General features: G+C 39.0%; 1 protein-coding gene across 1 annotated transcript in view; it reads left to right on the top strand.

Moving 5' to 3' along the window:
* Window positions 1-17,052, top strand: part of LOC124879420 (ectonucleotide pyrophosphatase/phosphodiesterase family member 2) — a 59,965-nt gene extending 42,913 nt beyond the window's left edge. The window contains exon 25 of the mRNA XM_047383986.1: window positions 14,791-17,052. Coding sequence (XP_047239942.1) covers window positions 14,791-14,961 — 171 coding nt within the window. The 3' untranslated portion in view covers window positions 14,962-17,052. The remainder of the gene's footprint in view (window positions 1-14,790) is intronic.
* The last annotated feature ends 5,826 nt before the right edge of the window (window positions 17,053-22,878 follow it).

Raw genomic sequence — 22,878 nt, 5'->3', positions numbered from 1 at the left:
TAGCATCTAATGTAATAATTAAATCAACACTATTAAGATTTTTCCGCTGATGATGAACTTTGAATCTGATAAAACATCCACGAATCAAGTCGGAGTTGAGTGCGACTTGATTCGTGGATGATTCTTAAATTCAGAAATGAAAAAGCACGTAGGTTTGTTCGCCTTTCACAGATTTTGTTATCAAACGTCCTGGGGAATTTAGCTTACCTTCTGCAGATTTTTTCACTGACAGAAGACATACGTTTTGAGGCCTCTGGCATGATTTTCCAAAGAAGCCAAATGTTTTCTTTTACTCTCTACACCCAGCTACTATGAACTTGCAGGTACACGGCATGTCGCACTTTGAAAAGATACCTAACAAAAGGGTTTAAATTATTATATTTTACTGTTAGACTATGTGTGTCACTATAATACCACCAGCCCCCTGAAATGCACAGAAATAGCCTTATGGGGAACCGTTAAAAAGGGAAGTTAAGTCACCAGGAGGTTATATGTTTGTTTCTACTACAGGTCCTTCTCAAAATATTAGCATATTGTGATAAAGTTCATTATTTTCCATAATGTAATGATGAAAATTTAACATTCATATATTTTAGATTCATTGCACACTAACTGAAATATTTCAAGTCTTTTATTGTCTTAATACGGATGATTGTGGCATACAGCTCATGAAAACCCAAAATTCCTATCTCACAAAATTAGCATATTTCATCCGACCAATAAAAGAAAAGTGTTTTTAATACAAAAAACGTCAACCTTCAAATAATCATGTACAGTTATACACTCAATACTTGGTCGGGAATCCTTTTGCAGAAATGACTGCTTCAATGCGGCGTGGCATGGAGGCAATCAGCCTGTGGCACTGCTGAGGTCTTATGGAGGCCCAGGATGCTTCGATAGCGGCCTTTAGCTCATCCAGAGTGTTGGGTCTTGAGTCTCTCAACGTTCTCTTCACAATATCCCACAGATTCTCTATGGGGTTCAGGTCAGGAGAGTTGGCAGGCCAATTGAGCACAGTGATACCATGGTCAGTAAACCATTTACCAGTGGTTTTGGCACTGTGAGCAGGTGCCAGGTCGTGCTGAAAAATGAAATCTTCATAAAGCTTTTCAGCAGATGGAAGCATGAAGTGCTCCAAAATCTCCTGATAGCTAGCTGCATTGACCCTGCCCTTGATAAAACACAGTGGACCAACACCAGCAGCTGACACGGCACCCCAGACCATCACTGACTGTGGGTACTTGACACTGGACTTCTGGCATTTTGGCATTTCCTTCTCCCCAGTCTTCCTCCAGACTCTGGCACCTTGATTTACGAATGACATGCAGAATTTGCTTTCATCCGAAAAAAGTACTTTGGACCACTGAGCAGGTGGTCCAGTGCTGCTTCTCTGTAGCCCAGGTCAGGCGCTTCTACCGCTGTTTCTGGTTCAAAAGTGGCTTGACCTGGGGAATGCGGCACCTGTAGCCCATTTCCTGCACACGCCTGTGCACGGTGGCTCTGGATGTTTCTACTCCAGACTCAGTCCACTGCTTCCGCAGGTCCCTCAAGGTCTGGAATCGGCCCTTCTCCACAATCTTCCTCAGGGTCCGGTCACCTCTTCTCGATGTACAGCGTTTTCTGCCACACTTTTTCCTTTCCACAGACTTCCCACTGAGGTGCCTTGATACAGCACTCTGGGAACAGCCTATTCGTTCAGAAATTTCTTTCTGTGTCTTACCCTCTTGCTTGAGGGTGTCAATAGTGGCCTTCTGGACAGCAGTCAGGTCGGCAGTCTTACCCATGATTGGGGTTTTGAGTGATGAACCAGGCTGGGAGTTTTAAAGGCCTCAGGAATCTTTTGCAGGTGTTTAGAGTTAACTCGTTGATTCAGATGATTAGATTCATAGCTCGTTTAGAGACCCTTTTAATGATATGCTAATTTTGTGAGATAGGAATTTTGGGTTTTCATGAGCTGTATGCCAAAATCATCCGTATTAAGACAATAAAAGACTTGAAATATTTCAGTTAGTGTGCAATGAATCTAAAATATATGAATATTAAATTTTTATCATTACATTATGGAAAATAATGAACTTTATCACAATATGCTAATATTTTGAGAAGGACCTGTATAAGGAAGTAAAGGACAGTTGACCAAACAAGAAAAGCCAAATTTAGAATGAGGTATTAAGTAAAACTGATTCTTCCATGAGCAACAACTATCTCAGCAACATATGCATTCGTTTTATTTTCAGATTATGTAAATGTTTCGGAACGTGCATCAAGGGTTGTTCTAGCGCTTAACCACAAAGTTTCATAAACGTGCCCGAAAGTTGGAAGACAGCTCTGGCAGATAGCCATTAGTGCCATTAGCACAACTGTAAACAAGTTTAACAACCTCCAGAGATCCCTCTCTAGTAGCAACCTAAACAACAAAACAAAAAAACCCAGAAAGACAGAAACACCTCATTTTGTAAATGTTAAGAAAAGTAATATTTAGTCATCCATCTCTCTTAAAAATGTCTAATTTAATCTGAAATACACATGCACTGCTCACTGAGCTTAATAATGCAATGGAAAAATGTGATGTTTCTGTGATTTTTGCATATCAGACTGTATGTATATTTGTATTTTTCACCCATACAATTTTATTGCTTTCATTAAGCAATATTTGTTCGAATATAAATTATTCTTTTTGTTGTAACCCAAATGGGAAAATTGGCGTAACGTACTTCAAGGACACATGCAACTAATTCAAATTACATAAATGAAAAATAAAAAACACATTTTGCGGCTAATCATGTTGCTTGAAAATTTCACATTTTTAACTACTGTAATATTTTTATTTAGTGCATTAACATCTGTAGATTTTACATTGCAGTCACAAAGTTACACAAAGCCAAAGTGCTGTTTGCCTAGAAATGAGGAGCTTCTTCACTTAGATGTCAAAAGTCAGCCCTATCACAAGTCAGCAAAGCAAAAGTTAAGTTAGGTAACAGATAGAGATAGGTAACAGCCTTCCTATGACCTTGCAAGGATTAAGTCAGTGTAGAAAATTGTTTCGTCTTATCATGGGTTTCTTGAGATCATTGGTGAGATCATTAATTTGGGAGTTTCTGCCTCATCACTTTTCGGAAAATAATACTTAACAGGTCACATGATCCAGATTTTATGATCAATCTGGGTTGTCATCACTTGCGGGATGTTTTTTTAACAAAACCGACATGTTTGGTGAGTGTCACATGTTTAATGGTTTTTGAAATGCCTGAGGAGAAGGATCAGGTCTGCATAGCTAATTGTGGAGGATCAAAAGGTGTTTCCAGACCAGTAGGGATAAACAGTCCTCTAGGCAGTTCTGGGTCTGCCTCATACTGCCTCATAGAGTCTAGAGTCTGTCATGGCAAATTTACCTGAGGGATAGGTCAGACTTAGAATGGTAAATAGCAAAGCCTAGCTATAAAGCGAAAATGTATCAGGAAGTCCTATTCAAATGGGGCATTCTCCTGCAGGTGTCATACTTCAATTTAGTGGTGGACCAGAGGTGCAGGACGAGCAGAGACAGTTGATGAGATAATCACTCTTTAATGAGGAGAGCCAACATACAAATGCCGATGCAGGCTTAACAGGAGACCCAGGTAACAAAGTTCATGAATAAACAGTCCTGGTTTCTGGGTTGTAGCATAACCTTAACGTAGCTAGAACAGACAGACTAAATAGACTAAAGACACCGCGTGGAACAAAGGACAAAGATGAGCTTAAATACAGACGAAGGTGGACATAAAACAATAGGGCAGGTAATCAGGGAAAACAGACACAGGTATGCTGGAAGACAGAGGGGCAGGTGAACCAGATAGGGATAAACAAGAACACGAGGAGCCCGACAAGACAAGCAGTAAACAAACCAAAGGAACCAGAACACAGGAAGATAACAGATCTAGGAACACAACTAACACAGTAAACAGAACAGAACCTAGAAGATAAAACACCAGAAACGAGGACTCAAGAATTAACCATACTTAGAACAGAAAAAACACCTGACTAAACATAAACGAATACCAACCAAAAACACACACTGTGACAGCAGGGAGGAACCTTTAGCTAAGGTACCATTGCAAACAGGGTGGTAGGTGAGGGTGGGGCCCTGAATGTGCCTTTTCTCTGCCTTGGTGTGACAGGAAAAATATTTTAACCACATTCTGTAGATCACAGGTAAAACCAGGGAGAAAAGCTGCATTCAAAATTGTAGATTTGCTTATAATCACCAGTCCATTGTGATTGCGCGTCAGGCATTTATTATCAGCCAATATAAGGAAACCTGCATACAGTCAGCAACCAGTACGGAAGAAGAACTGTATGTAACCAGAAACACCACGAACCACAGTGACACCTACTGGATATTCCACATAACTGTGGCAACAGCAAGCAGTGTGGACAAACATAATCACAACATTAAAAACAACATTTTTGACTAAACCTTTAACTTTTAGAATCTGCCTGTGTTAGGTTTTGGGTTTAAGTTCTGTTTACCTTTTTTGCACTACAATGTTGCTTTGTTTTCAGTCTACTTAGGCTCATTAGATTGATTCTGTTTAGTTTCTTGTTACTTCCCTGTTCTCCATGCTCATCTGTGTTTATTAGCCATTCTCCCTCAGTTCTCCAGCATTCCTTCTTCCACCAGCTGCATCCGATTACCTCCTTGATTCCCTCCTCAGTTCATTGGTCCATTTCTTCACTCTCCTCAGTTTTTATTTTCTCTGGTTTTCATTGTTTGTCACCGGTGCCTATTGTTTGCTATCTGTTCCATGTCCATTTGCACAGTCTTGTTACCCTTGCAAGATTGTTCCTGTTTCTTCTTATTATTATTATTAAAGTGAAGGTCTTCAACTCATCCTGCTGCTCCCAATCATTCATCTGCATGTTGGTCCGACAAAAACTCAGCATTATATGACATTTACTCATTAATTGCTTGGTGTGATTGCCTTACGGCTATCAGAGAGTGTGTTATCTAAATATGATTCACCGACATTTGTTTTCATCTGATATTTAAAGAAGAATCCAGATTATCTCACCTGCCCAATTAAAACCTGGTTTCAAAGAAACACATTTTATAAAATAAAATAAAGCTATGTCTGATAATTGTAAAATTTGTCACACTATCTAAAGGAAAAAGTTATAAATTTTGCCAATGCCACTTTTAGTTGCAGGCACTTTTGGACAATATTTACCTAAAACATTTTCAATAAAATATTTTTCTATACAAATAAATGAAACAGGGATGCACGGTGGCGCAGTTGGGAACACTGTTGCCTTGCAGCAAGTGGGTTTTGATGTTGGGTGCATATGTGGGTTCTCTCAGGGTACTCCGGCTTCCTCCCACAGTCCAAAAACATAACTGTTAGGTTAACTGGTCTCTCACAGTTGCCCCTATGTGTAAATAGGTGCATGGCTGTTTGTCCTGAGTGTCTCTGTGTTGCCCTGCGGTGGACTGGTGATCTGTCCTGGGTGTACCCCTCCTCTTGCACGTAGGCAGCTGGAGATAGGCACAAGCTCCCCCGTGACCCTGTACGGAAGAAGAGGGTATAGAAAATGAATGGATGGATGGAAATAAAGGAAACCTAAAAATAGAATCAAATGGATATTCATTTGCCATTCCTTTTCTTCTTTTAATCTAACTATAGCTCCGAAGTGAGATCCATGGTGAGGATTTCCTGTAAAGCATTCACAGAGATAAACCCAGTAATATTTTGTTACTATTGTCTTTTCTGCATAACAAATTAATGCTAACTATTATTATTTGGAAAAAAAATCTGTTGTCTAATGTGCTGTGTGTTTTCCTGTGAAAGCTGTCCACTACTAGACAGTGCAAGGCTTGCAAACAGTTATTGAGAGCACTGTTCATTAAGTTCAGTGGAAACATGTGAGCAAACGATGTTCTTCAGACAAAATTCCATATAATCAAAAGGGAACAATGTCTTTTAAATATACTAAACTGGAACTCCTCTGATTGAGAAGAAACAGCTCTTTAAAATTCATTTGAATTTGTGTCATTAACGTTGACAATACATGGCAGCAACAACTTCCACCCACAAGAAAGTATTACAAGCCAATTAAAATGTCTCCAAGGCAGGAGTTCATTTAATCAGACAATTATGTAAACTTAGCTGGAATATTGGTTTTATTATCAAGCAACTAATCAACTTTAGATTGTTTTTAGAAGAGCAAGAAACCAGTCTTCTTTCAGAGTTGATTTAAAATTGAGCTTTTTTTTCTGTAAAAGTGGAACAAAAATAAGGAGATTCTTGTCTCTGTGCAAAGATCTCTGACTAATCTGTAAGAGCTCGATTCACCATCTTACGTCACTGGAAAACATCCTTTGCCAAATATTTGTTTCAGATACTCTTATTCTTTTCTAAACAAATACCAATGATTCATATAATAAGCACATTGTTTAGTGAGCTAATTATCTAATATATCAGGGAGACATGAAGGCCCAGTGCAGCCAAAGTCACCTCAAGTCTAATACCAGTGGTCACTATATCTGATATTGAACAAGCAAGGCTGAATAAGGTGGATAGTTTGTAAAGTCTTGCTCTGTCATGCTCGTTTTACTAGTATTTTGCTAAAAGTTGAGCTGCTTGCATTAAAAGGTGTACAATAAAGCACACAAATTCAAGAGGGCAGCAGAGGCATGCAAACTGTGATTTTATATCGAAGTTATGGAGTAGAGAAGTGAGTATCAACACAGGCTGGCAACTGAATGTAGAGACTGAGCCAATTCTTAAATGTCATGTTTGAAGCTTGTTAAGAAGATCCAGTTTGGGCTTATGATAGTCGTTACAAAAGCTGTGCCAGGAGCTAAGGCAGTGCTGAGGCGCAGCTTTAAGCTGTTAGAAATCTGAAGAGTAGGGTGAGTAAACAAGCCAAGCTGATCCAGGTTCCCATGGAGATTGCTAAGAGTACAAGAAAAGAACTCGAGTTCCAAGAAAAGATGAACTATCTGAGTGATTTTTAAAATCAATGCAGCTATCGGTGATCAAAAAACACTCATCAAAAAAGTAACTACCTTTAACTGAACAATATTCAAAATAAACTTTCACTTTATTTCAGCATAATGTTGTTTTGTGATATGCACTTCATATCACTTACCAGCAACCGTGGCCCCGATAATATAAAACATGCAACGTACTTTTTCAGCCAAATGTATATCTTATACACACACACACACACGCGTTTTTTGAAAATCTATTAAATGTGGTATTAAAAATATATTTTGTATTGATATTTCTTTAAATCCAAATCGCCTAGTTTAAGGATTAGACCTGTCTTTAACATAAGCATATGCATTTTTGAAGAATTGCTGCATACGCTGCAGAACTGTGCATTTTGAACAAATTGTTAGATAAAGAGCCACCTGACATTGCATTGTGGTAGTTGAAGCTTATATCCATTTTAGCATTGGAGAAATTATTATGTACTCAAAGGTACTTTGTCATGAATATGGTTTTCAAATGCAGACAGGCAGGAACAGGTAGTTTGGTGACTAGAAAAGGTTTTAATAAAATAAAATTGCATCTAGGCCACAACATGAGCAATTATGGCTTGAACAGGCTTGACATGATTACAGAGAATGACGTGTACGGGCTTGCCATACAGTATACTTCCTCATGGAGCAAACACAATGGAAGAGTACTTGGCCCTGTCCCAATACCCACACTACACCCTAAGCCCCTCTATGAAGTGTTTACTTTGTACAAGTGCATGTAGGGGTTGAAGTGCGCAGGTTACAAGCGTGCAAAATTGGAGAATTGGGACAGTAGGGGTTACGTCATCGACTTGCACCTCTGCACCGTAACTGCAACATCAAACCAGTGCTGTTTTCACAGTCTTGCTGCTAAAAAAAACTATTTGAAGCTGCAACAAGCAATTGTTTTGAAAAGAAGACAGTGCAGGAAGCGAAGGAGGCTTATACACCAGACTCTCGCTGTGCCAGTGTTTGTTTGAAAGGTAACTTCAGTTTTATGACCTACTGACTGCCCAGACTCACTCTGAACCCAGTGGTATCTTACAATGTTGAGCTTGGAAAACCAGTAAAAAAATATATTTGTCGGCTTACTGTCTAAAGTTTACGCAGTTCTTATTATTCTGATTTGATGGCTGGTTACGTTGACGGTTGTGATTGGTTTTTGCTCAGAACGTCATCTGCAGCAGTGAATTGTGGGTAATATACTTCGGCGAAGTCCGCTTAGATGCGGGCTTCGCCGAAGGGTGAATGTGGGGCACAAAGGGGGCGGGGCTAAGGACCACTTTGGAGAATTGGGACACACTACGCACTCGAACCCATCAACGGGAACGCGCAATTCAGGGACTCAAGGGTGGAAGTGCGGGTATTGGGACAGGGCCATTATAGAGCATTGCAAAGGAGGAAACAGTGGCGCAAATGACGCTGATTGCAATGGCAGCAGCTGACAGAAAACATGACTGGAACTAAACAGAGAACAGTGATACGATCTAACCATAAGAAACTCTTACAGAACAAACTAGAATGCATCATGAACAACACACACAAATAACTAAGGAACCAAACGTAAGGAATTAACTTAAAGCACCACCTGGAAAACACAAACAACAACAATCAGACCTAAGACCCAAAACAAAATACCTTCAAATCATGACAACTTAAAGAACTCTTAAGATCTGTTCACCACTAGCTTTTTATCTGAAAGATGAGTGGTTAAGTGTGACGTACAGGGGTTGGACAATGAAACTGAAACACCTGGTTTTAGACCACAATAATTTATTAGTATGGTGTAGGGCCTCCTTTTGCGGCCAATACAGCGTCAATTCATCTTGGGAATGACATATACAAGTCCTGTACAGTGGTCAGAGCGATTTTAAGCCATTCTTCTTGCAGGATAGTGGCCAGGTCACTACGTGATACTGGTGGAGGAAAACGTTTCCTGACTCGCTCCTCCAAAACACCCCAAAGTGGCTCAATAATATTTAGATCTGGTGACTGTGCAGGCCATGGGAGATGTTCAACTTCACTTTCATGTTCAACAAACCAATCTTTTACTAATCTTGCTGTGTGTATTGGTGCATTGTCATCCTGATACACGGCCCCGTCTTCAGGATACAATGTTTGAACCATTGGATGCACATGGTCTTCAAGAATGGTTCGGTAGTCCTTGGTAGTGACGTGCCCATCTAGCACAACTATTGGGCCAAGGGAATGCCATGATATGGCAGCCCTAACCATCACTGATCCACCCCCATGCTTCACTCTGGGCATGCAACAGTCTGGGTGGTACGCTTCTTTGGGGCTTCTCCACACCGTAACTCTCCCGGATGTGGGGAAAACAGTAAAGGTGGACTCAGAGAACAATACATGTTTCACATTGTCCACACCCCAAGATTTGTGATCCTTGCACCATTGAAACCGACGTTTGGCATTGGCATGAGTGACCAAAGGTTTGGCTATAGCAGCCCGGCCGTGTATATTGACCCTGTGGAGCTCCCGACGGACAGTTCTGGTGGAAACAGGAGAGTTGAGGTGCACATTTAATTCTGCCGTGATTTGGGCAGCAGTGGTTTTATGTTTTTTGGATACAATCCGGGTTAGCACCCGAACATCCCTTTCAGACAGCTTCCTCTTGCGTCCACAGTTAATCCTGTTGGATGTGGTTCGTCCTTCTTGGTGGTATGCTGACATTACCCTGGATACCGTGGCTCTTGATACATCACAAAGACTTGCTGTCTTGGTCACAGATGCACCAGCAAGACGTGTACCAACAATTTGTCCTCATTTGAACTCTGGTATCTCACCCATAATGTTGTGTATTTCAATATTTTGAGCAAAACTGTGCTCTTACCCTGCTAATTGAACCTTCACACTCTGCTCTTACTGGTGCAATGTGTTATCAATGAAGACTGGCTACCAGGCTGGTCCAATTTAGCCATGAAACCTCTCACAATAAAATGACACGTGTTTCAGTTTCATTGTCCAACCCCTGTATATTGGGGTATGTATGTATGTTATCTGAAATTCTGGGATTTTTCTGTGATTGCTGTTAACATTACTGCTTTTTTATATTACTAATTTTGTTAGATTTTTTGTGTTTTATGTCCGAAGAAATTGTGGTTTAATTTTTTTTCCATTTTCATGTACCACTTTTATTTAAATGAAATAAAAATAAAGAGGAAAAAGTCTTTCACGCTCTTAGTGATCAAGGATTTATTGTTTAGGAAGCAACAATCCGTCTACTGGGTTTTCAGTAACGTCAACACAGAACTCGATGTAATCAGAGGTTCAGTCAGCAAATCCACTGATATCATATCCATGAGATTCACAGGAAACATCCCAGTTTGTGAGCTCTACGCAGTCCTGTAGACATTCCTCTGTTTCAGCAGAACACAAACTGTTTAAAAGTTGTCAGTGTGCTGGAAAGGGACACATGGTAACAATCTCCAGAGAGGAAATGACATGGGCGAATATTTTGTCAGCAGAGCCAGACTCCCTCCTTTCCTCTTACAGCATGTTAGTGTCCCTATCTGCACATATCGTCAGAAAACTACTGATGCTTGTGTTACTGTTCGGTAGGCAGTCCTTTAACCACGTCTTTGTGAAACACATTAGGCTCCTCTTCTGTCTCTTCTGAGAGACTTTCTGGTTCCTGCTGAGAGTCTGAAGCTTCTCCATCTTATTCTTCATGCGACGAATGTTACCCATAACAATAGATGAAAAAGGCAGGTAATAAGTCTCTCTCCATGGTCTTGCTCTCTGCCTCTTGTTTCTTTTTGCCCCCACTTGCATTTTCCGACATCTCCTTTGTTGCAAATTCAACAGAATATTGTGTCTCATCCCGACATGTTTGGAAATTTCATCTAGTTCTAAAAGCTCCTGTCGGGAGAAATCAATAGCCAGCTGGTTCCGCTCCTTGGATAAGTCGTCTCCACATCAAACATAAAAGCAAAGGCCACTCAATCACTGCTAAATTAATGAATCAAAGAAATAAAAAGAATAAATAAAACTATGGCAACATTAGGGCAACAAGGTTGTGGAGAAAAAGACTGAGCTATTTGGGAACAAGAATGTGTTTAAAGGAATAAAGGTGAGGCTTTCAAAGCTAAGAACTATCTATACCAGTATAGCAGTGGCAGTATAATGCTGTGGGGCTATGTCATTTCAAGAGGGGCTAGTGCATTTCAACAACTGTTTTGAATAACAAAGAAGAAAGGCTACCTCTAGATTCCCTAACTTTATCTAAAATGATGTTTGATGTTTGAGCCCTGCAAATATGTGGGTGCTCCAACAAAATAATGATCCCAAACAGACATTGAAACTCATTTTGGAAAGGAAGTAGAATGGTTATTCAATTCAATTCAATTCAAAAATACTTTATTAATCCCAAAGGGAAATTAAATGTTGTTATAGCTCATACTATGTAGGTTTCTTCAAAGAGCCGTTGTAGATGCTGATGGCTGTGGGCAGGAAGGATCTCCTGTAGCGCTCCGTCTTACATCAGATCTGAAGAAGCCTCTGATTGAAGACACTCTGTTGCTGTAGGACAGTCTCATGAAGAGGATGCTCAGAGTTCTCCATAATGTTCTTCATTTTATGAAGAATCCGTCTTTCCACAATGATCTCCAGAGGTTCCAGAGGAGTCCCCAGAACAGAGCCAGCCTTTTTTATCAGCTTGTTGAGCTTTTTTAAGTCCCTGGTTCTGATGCTGCTTCCCCAGGAGATGATGGTAGAAGAGATCACACTTTCCACAACAGACTTATAGAAGATATGCAGCATCTTGCTGCAAACACCAAATGACCTAAGCTTCCTCAATAAGTACAGTCTGCTCTGTCCCTTCTTGTAGATGGCTTCACAGTTGCATCTCCACTCTAGTCTGTTGTCCAGGTGAACACCGAGGTATTAATACTCCTCCACCACCTCCACTTCTTCTCCCATTATAGAAATAGTGTTTGACTTATTCCTGTTTCTCTTAAAATCTACATTCATCTCCTTTGTTTTAGTCACGTTCAAAATGAGATGATTGTTTCCACACCATGCCACAAAGCGGTCCACCACCATCCTGTACTCAGCTTCTTGTCCATCTCTGATCCACCCCACGACTACAGAATCATCCGAGTATTTCTATAGATGACAGGAGTCTGTCTTGTACTGGAAGTCTGAGGTGTTCAGAGTGAAAAGGAATGGTGAGAGTACAGTCCCCTGTGGTGCTCCTGTGCTGCTGACTACCTGGTTAGACACACAACCCTTCAGTCTCACAAACTGTGGTCTGTTTGTCAGGTAGTCTTTAATCCAGGAGATTGTTGAGGCCTCCACCTGAGTCTTCTGGAGTTTCTGACAAAGCAAATCAGGTTGGATTGTATTAAATGCACTGGAGAAATCAAAGAACATGATCCTCACAGTGCTGCTGGCTTTGTCCAGATGACAGTGGGTTTGTTGAAGCAGGTGTATGATGGCATCTTCAACTCCAACTCCACAGCGATAAGCAAACTGAAGGGGGTCCTGATGGTTTACTGTTTGCTTACTCAGGTGGGCCAACAGGAGTCTCTCTAGGACCTTCATGATGTGAGATGTCAGGGCAACAGGTCTATAGTCATTGAGGACTGATGGGTGAGTTTTCTTTGGTACCGGAACAAGACAGGAGGTCTTCCACAACACCGGAACCTTCTTCTGGGCCAGGCTAAGGTTGAAGAGGTGCTGCAGAATCCCACAGAGCTGCTCTGCACAGGCCTTCAGGACTCTAGGGCTGACATGATCTGGACCTGCAGCCTTATTCCTATTCAGTCTCTCCAGTTGTCTCTTCACCTGACTTCGTGAGACACACAGGTGGAAGGGGGAAGCAAAGGAAGCATCAGCATCTTCTGATATGGTTGATGGCAAACATGTAGAAGGGTCTAGGGCTGAGGTGGAACATAAAAAATGTGAGGTGTTACTGGACAGCTGTGGGTCTTGTGGGTCAAAGGAGGGTGGGATGTCTGTTTGGCTGTGAGCAGGAGAGGAGGATGCTGAGCTTCTTTCTGAACTGAACCTATTGAAGAATACGTTCAGTTCATTGGCTCTGTCCAGACGTCCATCGGTCTGATCATCCTTCTGCTTGAAGCCTGTGATCTTCTTCATCCCTGTCCACACATCTCTGATATTGTTTTGCTGGAGCTTGCATTAACATTAAGGTTGTGTCCTTTTCAATGCCCTGGACTGAAACCTATTCAAACTTTAAGGTTTACGTTTAAAAGCTGGATCCATGACAGGAAACCAAAGTTCAAGTCCAAGTTAACTGACCAAACCAGCCACGTTTATGCTAGAAGATTGCTGAAAGCCTGTGGTCAAGGTGAAACTTGCAATAAAGGGACATGTGGTATTTGTTTGTAGATATCTAAGCCTGTATACTGTTAGGAATAACCTTTATTAATATCACTCATAGCTGTTTTTCCCATTTATACCATAGTGATAGCATAAGTTCTAATGTTTCCCTTTTGTTAGAATAGGATAAGAATGCTCATCGACACACATTCCATGGATAAATGTTCCCAAGGTTTGTCATGAACAACCTGAGGCTGGGGCACTGGGTTTGATAGTGGAGCAGCTGGAATAACTGGTTTGATTAGAAAGCCACAGCACACGTAGACACTCGCTACTACACAACAGACAGACACCACAATGGTGACACATAGTCTGCTGATAAACACTGAGCACATCCATTGCATTGAAGTGCCAGATATTAAACTACATGTGACCTTCTATTGAGGCTCTTCGTCATCCTCTTACAGACGGCAACGGTCGGAGAGGGGAGCCTCAGCGCTGATCTCTGAATCATTCCTCTGCCTAATTTAGATTAAAGGAGCTAAAAGTTAGAAACTGTATGAGAGTCGTTCATTTAAGAATCTTTAGATAAAGTGTGTGATTGCTTCTGGGGACCAAGGGCCGGAGGAGCTTCGAGGCGTCTGACCGCCAACAGGGTGCGGTAGCTTGGACAATACCCTGTGTAAATTAGAAAAGATCCATAATAATCTCAGAAGTGTCCACCCAATTATTAGTTATATTTACACTTATGATAAATTGTTGTCCATTGTACATTAGGCTTTTGTAAAAGTCCTAGAGCTAAACCATCACCTTCACCTTTAAATGGCTTACCTAAGAAGCAGCCTCCCTCTTAGACAGGGGGTAGAGCTTTCAATTTTTGGCTTCTCTCTGCTGAATCCAGCTTGTCTACTTAGATATAAAAATTTGATCTCTTTGCTTTATAGACTCACCTTAAAACTGTCTTTTGTATTACTTCATTTTCAGTTCAGCGACTTACCAGTTCACTGCTTTCTGCATTATTCTTTTTCATAGAGTAACTTCCTTTCCTGTTATTTTTTCAACATATTTCACTTATTTTAATTCTGTTTAGGTAACATTATATGGAGGCTAGCAGTTAAGAAAACCTCATGATAACCTTCTGTTTAGGCAACTATGTATTCTATGATCTAAATGACTACGATGGTAATCAAACATCTTGCGGTCATTCGGCCCTTGTTTTTTTTCTGATTGTTTCAGCTCTCCAGTTGTTCCAGGTTAATTTCTGTGTGAATTTTTTCACAGCTGGTTTCTGGTATGTAAATGTGTCAAATGATATGTAAATGCGTCAAAGAATCTGAGCTTTATACAATTTTGCTATCCTGGAAAGTTTTGGTTGAAAACCACCAAGGGGTATTAATTGTGTTATGAAAAATTCCTTTCCAATGAAATGGAAGTCATTATGGTAAGTTTGTATCTGCAGTTAATAACCCTTTTCCTGCTTTTATTTGCAGAGTGCTGAGGATGAGTCCCAGTGGGTTGAAGACCTGCTGAAGCACCACACGGCCCGAGTTCGAGATGTGGAGATCTTGACGGGCCTGGACCTGTACAGATCCACTAACCTTACCTACACCACCACTCTGAGCCTCAAAACCTACTTGAACACCTTCGAGAGTGACGACTAGTTGAACAGACACAGACACACATGCACAGGATGTCATGAAAGCCCTGTAATATCTCTGCATGCTCGCTGGGCAGATGATGTGTAGATATTTTGCTCCAAAGGAACTGCCTAAGAAGAGCTTTAACAATGGGATACATTTTGATAATTAAAAAAAAATTAAAAGAACTTTATTAGAGATTCTTGAATACCGTTAAAAAGTTCAGGAAAACAGCTCTAGCTGAGATGCAGATTTAAAAAATATAGCTACATTCTCCAACACGCATAAAGCACTATAACAGCGTGGCTCTGTAAGTATAAATAATCATTACCTAAAGTTCCCATGCATTCAGATCTTAGAAAATATTTAATAGCTTTTGCTTTAAAGAATCTGTAGCTCATTTAATGCAACATAAACCTGAAATAACAAACTGTAAAGTGAAATAAAATATATGGACATGAAATTATAAAGCAAAGTAGTAGTGTTCATAATTTGCAGGCTAAACTAAATAATTAGTAGTGTGATAAAACAATTCTTTAAAAAAAAACTGAAATATTTAGAAATACATAGCTTAAAGTTGTGTGTCATATCAGTTATTCTGAATATGATTAACTGTTCTCTAACATGAAATAAGAAGCTGAAGGAAGTTAGATATGAGCAAAGATAAGCAAAGCAAAGCCCCAAAAGAGATTTTATCATTTATGCAGACTGTATGGTAAATATGGACAAAAAATGATAGCTACTGATTACGCATATTACCGGAAATAGGAAAACAACCCCTGTGATCTGCATACAATTAAAAAGGACCTTTTTGTAGCTACCAAAAGGAAGGACATAGCCAACTCGATTACGCCTTACTTATCGAGTGTTTGTGTTAACCAAAGTTAGCCACCTCTTGTAAAAATACTATAAAATTTAAATCTGCAGAAGCATAAACTGATGTCCACCTCATTTGAAATGCTTAAAGTTTATACACATAATTCAAAGCTAATAATTAAGCTAACTTCATAAAATAGATAGCTTGGTGGCTAACTGCAGTTTTCTGAGTGAATCAAAGCTAACAACGACGTCTTTCTCTTCGAGTTTAACATGTATAAATATAGTCAAATCTTTATCTGCGTCATTAGTAAATGCAAAATAAACCAAAACATTTACACATCTACCCAAAGAATGCCTTACTGTAAACATGTAAAAAATCTGTAAACAACTGTAACAGCTTTGGTGTGAAAAAGAGCTCTGAACACAGAAAATGTGTTGCAGTTGTTTATTTTTTTCTCCTTTTTGGGTTAAAAAAATTATTTAGTTTTACACAGTAGTTTTTAGCATCACAGCAGTAATAGCACCCAGTGAAACAAATAATTCAGCGGAACTTCGTTACCCCATTTAGCTTCAAAAAGATTCAAATGCAAACCTTTTTCCTCCACCAAGACATTATTTTATGAAAAGAGATGTTTGGGTAAACATATATATATTTTGGGTTAGACAGCACACAGCACAGTCAATGAAACCACTTTACTAGTAATTATTTTAAATGAATGGGTATATTTTTTATTTAAAAAAATGTCTCAAACATCATTCACATCAATTAAAATTATGAACTTTTTTTCTTTTTGTTGCCTCCATCTAGATAAAGAATCCATAAATTCTAAAATGTAAACATTTCAAACTCAGATGTTTGGACGCCATGCAACGAACACCTCAATACTAAGAAACTTCAGTCAGAACATTTGTTGACTATTATTTGAACTGGGGTTCAGCGGTGTCCTGTTGGGTTCAGATTCTGTCTGCCTTAGAAAAAAGATTGCTTAGTCTTTGAACCAAGTAGTAAAAAGTTTTAAGCATCAAAAGCACTTGTTTGGTGTTGCATTTTTTGCCTGTTTTTTTTTTTTTTGGCTTTATTAAACTGCCAGCATTCATACTGTGTATAGATAGTCACAACTCTTCTGTTTGCATTTCTTTCATTTATTTTCATAGTATTCTATTGTTGAGTTAATGTTGCTAACATACATAATCAGTAGAATAGAAAAACTTGACTTTGAACGCTTGTCAAGTTAAAGTCAAACCAGTTTTTATTCCTCTAGTCTTTTAAATAAAAGCCATGTAGATTAGAACAAATTCCAGTGAGTGGGCTTTTTGTCCTTCTATGCAGTGACCATCTTTTTTCCCAGGTAGGATTGTACATTGTGCTATGGACCCACGTGACATACTGATACTGATACAACGGTCCCATGTTCTTCCAGTGTTACTATCATTTCCTCATTAAAATCACTGAAAAAGTTTGTTTTGGACTTAGGAGGCCTGTAAATATTCAAGAACATTGTTCGGACCAGGTTCTTTACCTGGAAAGCCAAATATTCAAAAGAGTCAAATTTGCCCAGAAATACTTTTTTACACTTTAGTGAATCTTTAAACAAAGTGGCCACTCCTCCACCTTTTCTTTGCTGTCTGCTCTCACAAAGAAAATTGTAGTTCGGAGGCGTCGACTCTATCAGAATGGGAGCTTCATTAAATTCATGTAACGATGTGTCTGTTAAAAACATAACATCAAGATCGTGGTCAGTAATGAAGTCATTAATTAAAAATGATTTTCCTGACAGAGATCTAATGTTCAGTAAAGCCATTGTATATAACTTAGTTGTTGATATTAACTCTGTGTCTGATTGTATCTGACAGTTTATGGCTTTTTTTTAATTGTTTTTCACTGTCTCTTATCCTTTTGGCTTTGTTCTTTCTGTCACGTATAAGCACAGAGATTTTACAACTATCTCCTATTAGGGGCCCAAGTTTTTCCTGGACATGCTCATTCCTGATAGAGTTACCACTGGGTCCCAGACTGTATCACAGAGAAGTGATTTGAATGTCCTGATTAGGAGGAGATAGATTAGGAGGTGGTGGGAATCTGCGGCATTTGGAAGATGTTGGTTTGGTAGCAGGGCCTCGGCCACTGGGTGTGTTGAATGGAGAAGATGTCAGAGCCATTTGGGTCCCGATCTTAAGAGCTCCTTTCATGTTATCAGAATCCAGTAAAGCAAAAAGCGGGCTCAGTGGGGAGATGGGAGAGTTCTGTGCGTTCTGGGTCAGGGTCGGGGGTGAGGGGGGTTGGTCTGGGTCTGGGTTTGGGGGGAGGGGGGAATAATGGGTCCACTTCTCCTGTGGATTTCGACGGGGAGACCTTTTGTGATGAGTACCTTTTGTGTAAGAATAATAACAGATTTTTTTATTACTTCTTCAAATTATGAAGTTTACATACACTAAGATTGGTAGTGCTGCCACTTGTAGCACTGTTACCTTGCAGCAATAAGGTTCTGGTCTTTTTGCATAAAGTTGCCATGTTCTCCTTATGAATGTGTGGGTTCTCCCCGGGTTTTTCCGCTTCCTCCCACAGTCCATAAACATGACTGTTAGGTCAACTGAATGCTCTAAAATGCCTTTAGCAATGAATGTGTGTGTGCATGGCTGTCTGTCCTGTGTATTTCTGTTGCCATGTGATGTACTGTCGAACTGTCCAGGGTGTATGCTGCCTCTCGCCTAATGACTTCTGGAGACAACACCAACGACCCTACAAGGACAAGCGGAAATAGACAATTGATGGATGCTACACTTTAAACAATTTGGAAAATCTTAGATTATGATGTCATGGCTTTGTATGCTGTTGGCCAATACACATATTTTGTGTTCATTTGAGGCACACTTCAAAGACAATGCCTCTTTGTTTGACATCATGGAAAATGAGATCATTTATGGAATTGTGGTCCTCCGCAGGTCTTGTTTGTCTTTAGAAATAATTTCTAAAACAAAGATCTCCGAAGGTGTCATGTTGCTCTGTTCAACAACATGGGAATGTCCAGCAAACATACTGTTCATCTCTGTGTCCCGGAGATAAATGCTTCTGGTAAAAAAAAATGTGTCTCAACACAGGAAAATAGCAAAGGATCTTGTAAAGATGAACAAAACTGGTAAGAGAATTTCATTATCCACAGTAAAACAAGTCCTGTCCCAACAAGGGCTGAAAGTCATCTAAAAGAGGAAGAAACAATTACTCCAATTACAGTTTGCAAATGCATTCAGTGATCAAGATCTTTATATGGAGACATGCCCTGTGGTTTGATGAAACCAAAATTCAAGAGTCTGTACATAATCACCAATCTTACCTTTGAAGTAAAAAGGGTGGAAGCTTGCAAGACTGAAGAAAACCACTGCACTTCACAAAATAAACTGCATAATGTGAAAATACTGATAAACATCTCAAGACATCAGCCAGCAGCTTAAAGCTTGGGTACAAGTTGGTCTTTCAAAGGGAAATAACCTTAAATTAGAAGATAACTGGTAAATTAGTTACAAAGTGGATTAATGACAACAAATTCAGTCTTGTTGAGTGGCAATCACAAACCCCTGATCTCAATTCCATACTAAATTCAGAGCCAGAGCTGAAATGTTGAGAGGGAGAAAGGCAGCTGGCAAACCCGACTGAGTTACCAGTTCTGACAGGATGAATGGCCCAAAATTCCTGCAAGCTATTATGGGAAGTGTTTGGAAGGAGACCCAAAACCTTTGACCCAAGGCATACAGTTCAAAATTAAATTCTAACATATGCTATGGAAATGTATGTATGAGATCTGGGTTGCATCTGGGCTCAACCATGACTCGTCTGTACAATTAATATAACATTTGTATAAATATAATGCTATGTATGTAATGTCATTTAAAATACAACACATAAGCACAATCTTTTCGCAATGAATCTGCAATGTCTTTTGCCAAGGGCTACTTTACAATTGTCCCTTAGCTTCTAAAGAGACCAGAAACTTTGGTGCCTGGAAGCTAAATATAAAGAAATGACAAGTTGTTTATTTACCGTAGATTATCACAGAGGATGCAGAAGCTGCATTTCATTGTAAACATCTTTAATCTGTCTGACAACATTAGTAACCTTTTGTCTAAATGATACATTGAACTGATGGCACTTAGTGTACAAAAGCCACACCCCGGAGCTTTATTCCTCAACAAGCAAGTGTCAGAAGTGTCAGAAATTAGTCAGAAATTAGTCAAGTTCCTGGTCTTTGTATAAATCATGTTTTTACCGTAAACTTCACAATAAGTGCCAAAGCAGCCCTGAACCATGAAGGGGTGCTGTGGTATCTGGCTCCAAGATGTTAACAGCAGGATCTGTTTACAGCAGATCCTTAAAGTCCTGTAACTTGTGAATAGGCGCCTTGTTTATTCTGTAGATTATAGATATTCGATCAGATTTACATTACGATACTTTGGAAGCCAATTAACCACCTTAAACCTGCTGTTGTGCTTCCTGAACTATTCCTGAATCTTTTTTGCTTTGAGGTAGGGAACATTATCCTGCTTGTCAGGAACTACCATAACCACAAAAGGGTGAACAAAGTCTGCAACAAGAGGAGGTTTCTTACAGTTAAAAGGGAGTTTTCTTCTCCACTGTCACCACATGCATGGTAAGTTTGAGGGATTGCTGCAAAGTCAGTGCAAGTGACTGTCCACTGTCTCTACATGCTCATCCAGGAGGACTAAATACTGCAAGTCACTGACTGATGCAGTCTGCTGGGTTTCCTTAGGTAAAAAAACGTTTAACCAATTTGAATAATAAACTGAATTCGACTGCTTGATAGTTGGAATTAACTGGAATATATGTACCTGACTTGTAGTCTTTGAACTGAATTGGATTGACTTTGAGAGATTCCTTGAGAGGACATTTGTTGTGATTTGGTGCTATATAAATAATACTGAAATGATTTGAATTAAATGAGTGGTTGTTTAAGCTACTGTTGCTTTTCAATCATCTCAAACCACTCTGCTCATCCTCTGACCTCTAACAACAAACAATTTTTGCTCACAAAAGTACAGTTACCTGGATATTTTGTATTTTTTGGACCAGTAAATTTAAGGGATGGTTGTGTATGAAAATCCCTGGAGATCAGCAGTTTCTGAAATACTCAGAACAGCCTGTTTGGCACCAGCATCAATGTCACACACCAAATTACTTTATCCTCTTTATTCACAGTTTCGATGCTCAATTTGAATTCCGAAACTTCCTCTTCACCGAACATAAATTCCTAGATGTAGTCAGTTACTTCCATTTGATTTGAGTCTCTAGGCGTAACAAGCAATTGGACTGGTGTACCTGAGAAGGAGTTGTTGTATGTAATATATCAATTGAATTATAAAGTGCTAATGGTCAATAATTTCCTGTAAATGGTAGAGATTTTTTCCTCCAGTCTCATTTTATCTGACTACCAAAAAGTTTGGCTCCTTTAGAGCAGGATATAAAGAAACCGAAGCTAGCTTAATGAGTTTTGCAGATCACAAAAGACATTCTACAATAAAACATTGTAAAACACCAGGAATTTATGCATCTAGCTCATTTCTGAACGATACATACCTGGAAGTCAGATTCTTTCATTATTTACCAAGGAATAAGAAGGAGGGGTTGGACTTGTGTAGAATGATCATCAACCCAATGAAACGCCATTTATGTTGTCAAAATGAATAAACAGGCTAACTGGACATTAGTACATTTTCCAATGTATGTCTATAGAAAAAAACTGATTACTAGATAAGTATTTTTTCTACAAAAGAAGAAAAAGAAAATATTTCAGTTTTTATGATTTTACTGACAGTTCAATAATATACCTTTTTGGGCAGTGAATAAAATGTTCTTATTTAAACAGCAATGTCACATTGCAGGAAACTGCTGAAACTTTTCTCATTGTGCTATCATCTGCATCCAGATTTTACTTGTGAATCCTGTTATTCACAGCAAACCTTAGTAATTATACAGTATGGATTATGCTAACATGCCCATTTAAAGGCATGCCATTTCCAAACTGTTTTCCTCAGTATATTTTACAGAAAAACTGCAGCACAAAACAGAATAAACTATATAAGGACAAATTACAAGAAACGAATTCTTGCAGTGTAATCCCTTCCCTGGAAGACATGCCCTCAGAGAAACAATCTGGAATGCTTATACTGAAATGTAGCTTCAGCTAACATTTTTAATGTCTTGAGGTGGATGTTTGTTCATGGCTTTCATTTTCAAGGAATTCACAAACAAAATCAAATACCTTCTGTTTTTGACTTTACTCATCATTGAGTTCTGTGTATATGTAACCCATCTTGTTTGTTCTGATCCAGCAGGTTGACTTCACGACAGACACATTCTGGTTCTCTGTATTTATTCTATAAACAAGTTGGTGGTTAGCAGCTCCAGCAGCTTCTGCCCCACAGTAACAGACATCAACAGAAAAAGGGGGAGAGCTGACTGTGATCGTATAGTGGTTTTAACATAAATTTACATCAATTTTCTACATTATATTTAACACAGTTAGCAATTAATACATATATTGTGGTAAAAGAAACAGAGTACACACAAATATTTAACATTCAAAGACTATCGTACAATTGGCAACTGAATTGTTACTTTGTATCAAAAAGTAAAACATACCTAACAAGAGACAAATAAACAAGTTGGTGGTTAGCAGCTCCAGCAGCTTCTGCCTCTATACATTAAATAAAATATGATAAATAACTCTAGACAAACTACTGAGTAATCAAATGAACAGTTGATAAAACAGTTAGCAGTTGTAACATTAAACACAGCTGAAATACACAACATGAATTACGATAACAGTTTAAAACATTTACAAAATATGGCAAAATCGAATATGAAAAAATGTATATAATTAAATTAATCTAAAATATATGTAAAAAAATCATATTTGTTAAGAAAACACAGAGCTGATCCTAATACATACCACAGTAACAGACAGCAACAGAAAAAGGGGAAGAGCTGACGGTTACTGGTTGCTATGGTAACCACCAACTGACAAGAGTAACATAAAAAATTTATATAGCAATAAAAGTCAGGAAAACAATAAATTGTTGATTAAATAAAATTTATTTGAAGAATAAATA

Source organism: Girardinichthys multiradiatus, chromosome 13, assembly GCF_021462225.1.
Source record: "Girardinichthys multiradiatus isolate DD_20200921_A chromosome 13, DD_fGirMul_XY1, whole genome shotgun sequence".
Classification (NCBI taxonomy): Eukaryota; Metazoa; Chordata; class Actinopteri; order Cyprinodontiformes; family Goodeidae; genus Girardinichthys; species Girardinichthys multiradiatus.
This window is presented reverse-complemented; position numbering and strand designations above follow the sequence as displayed.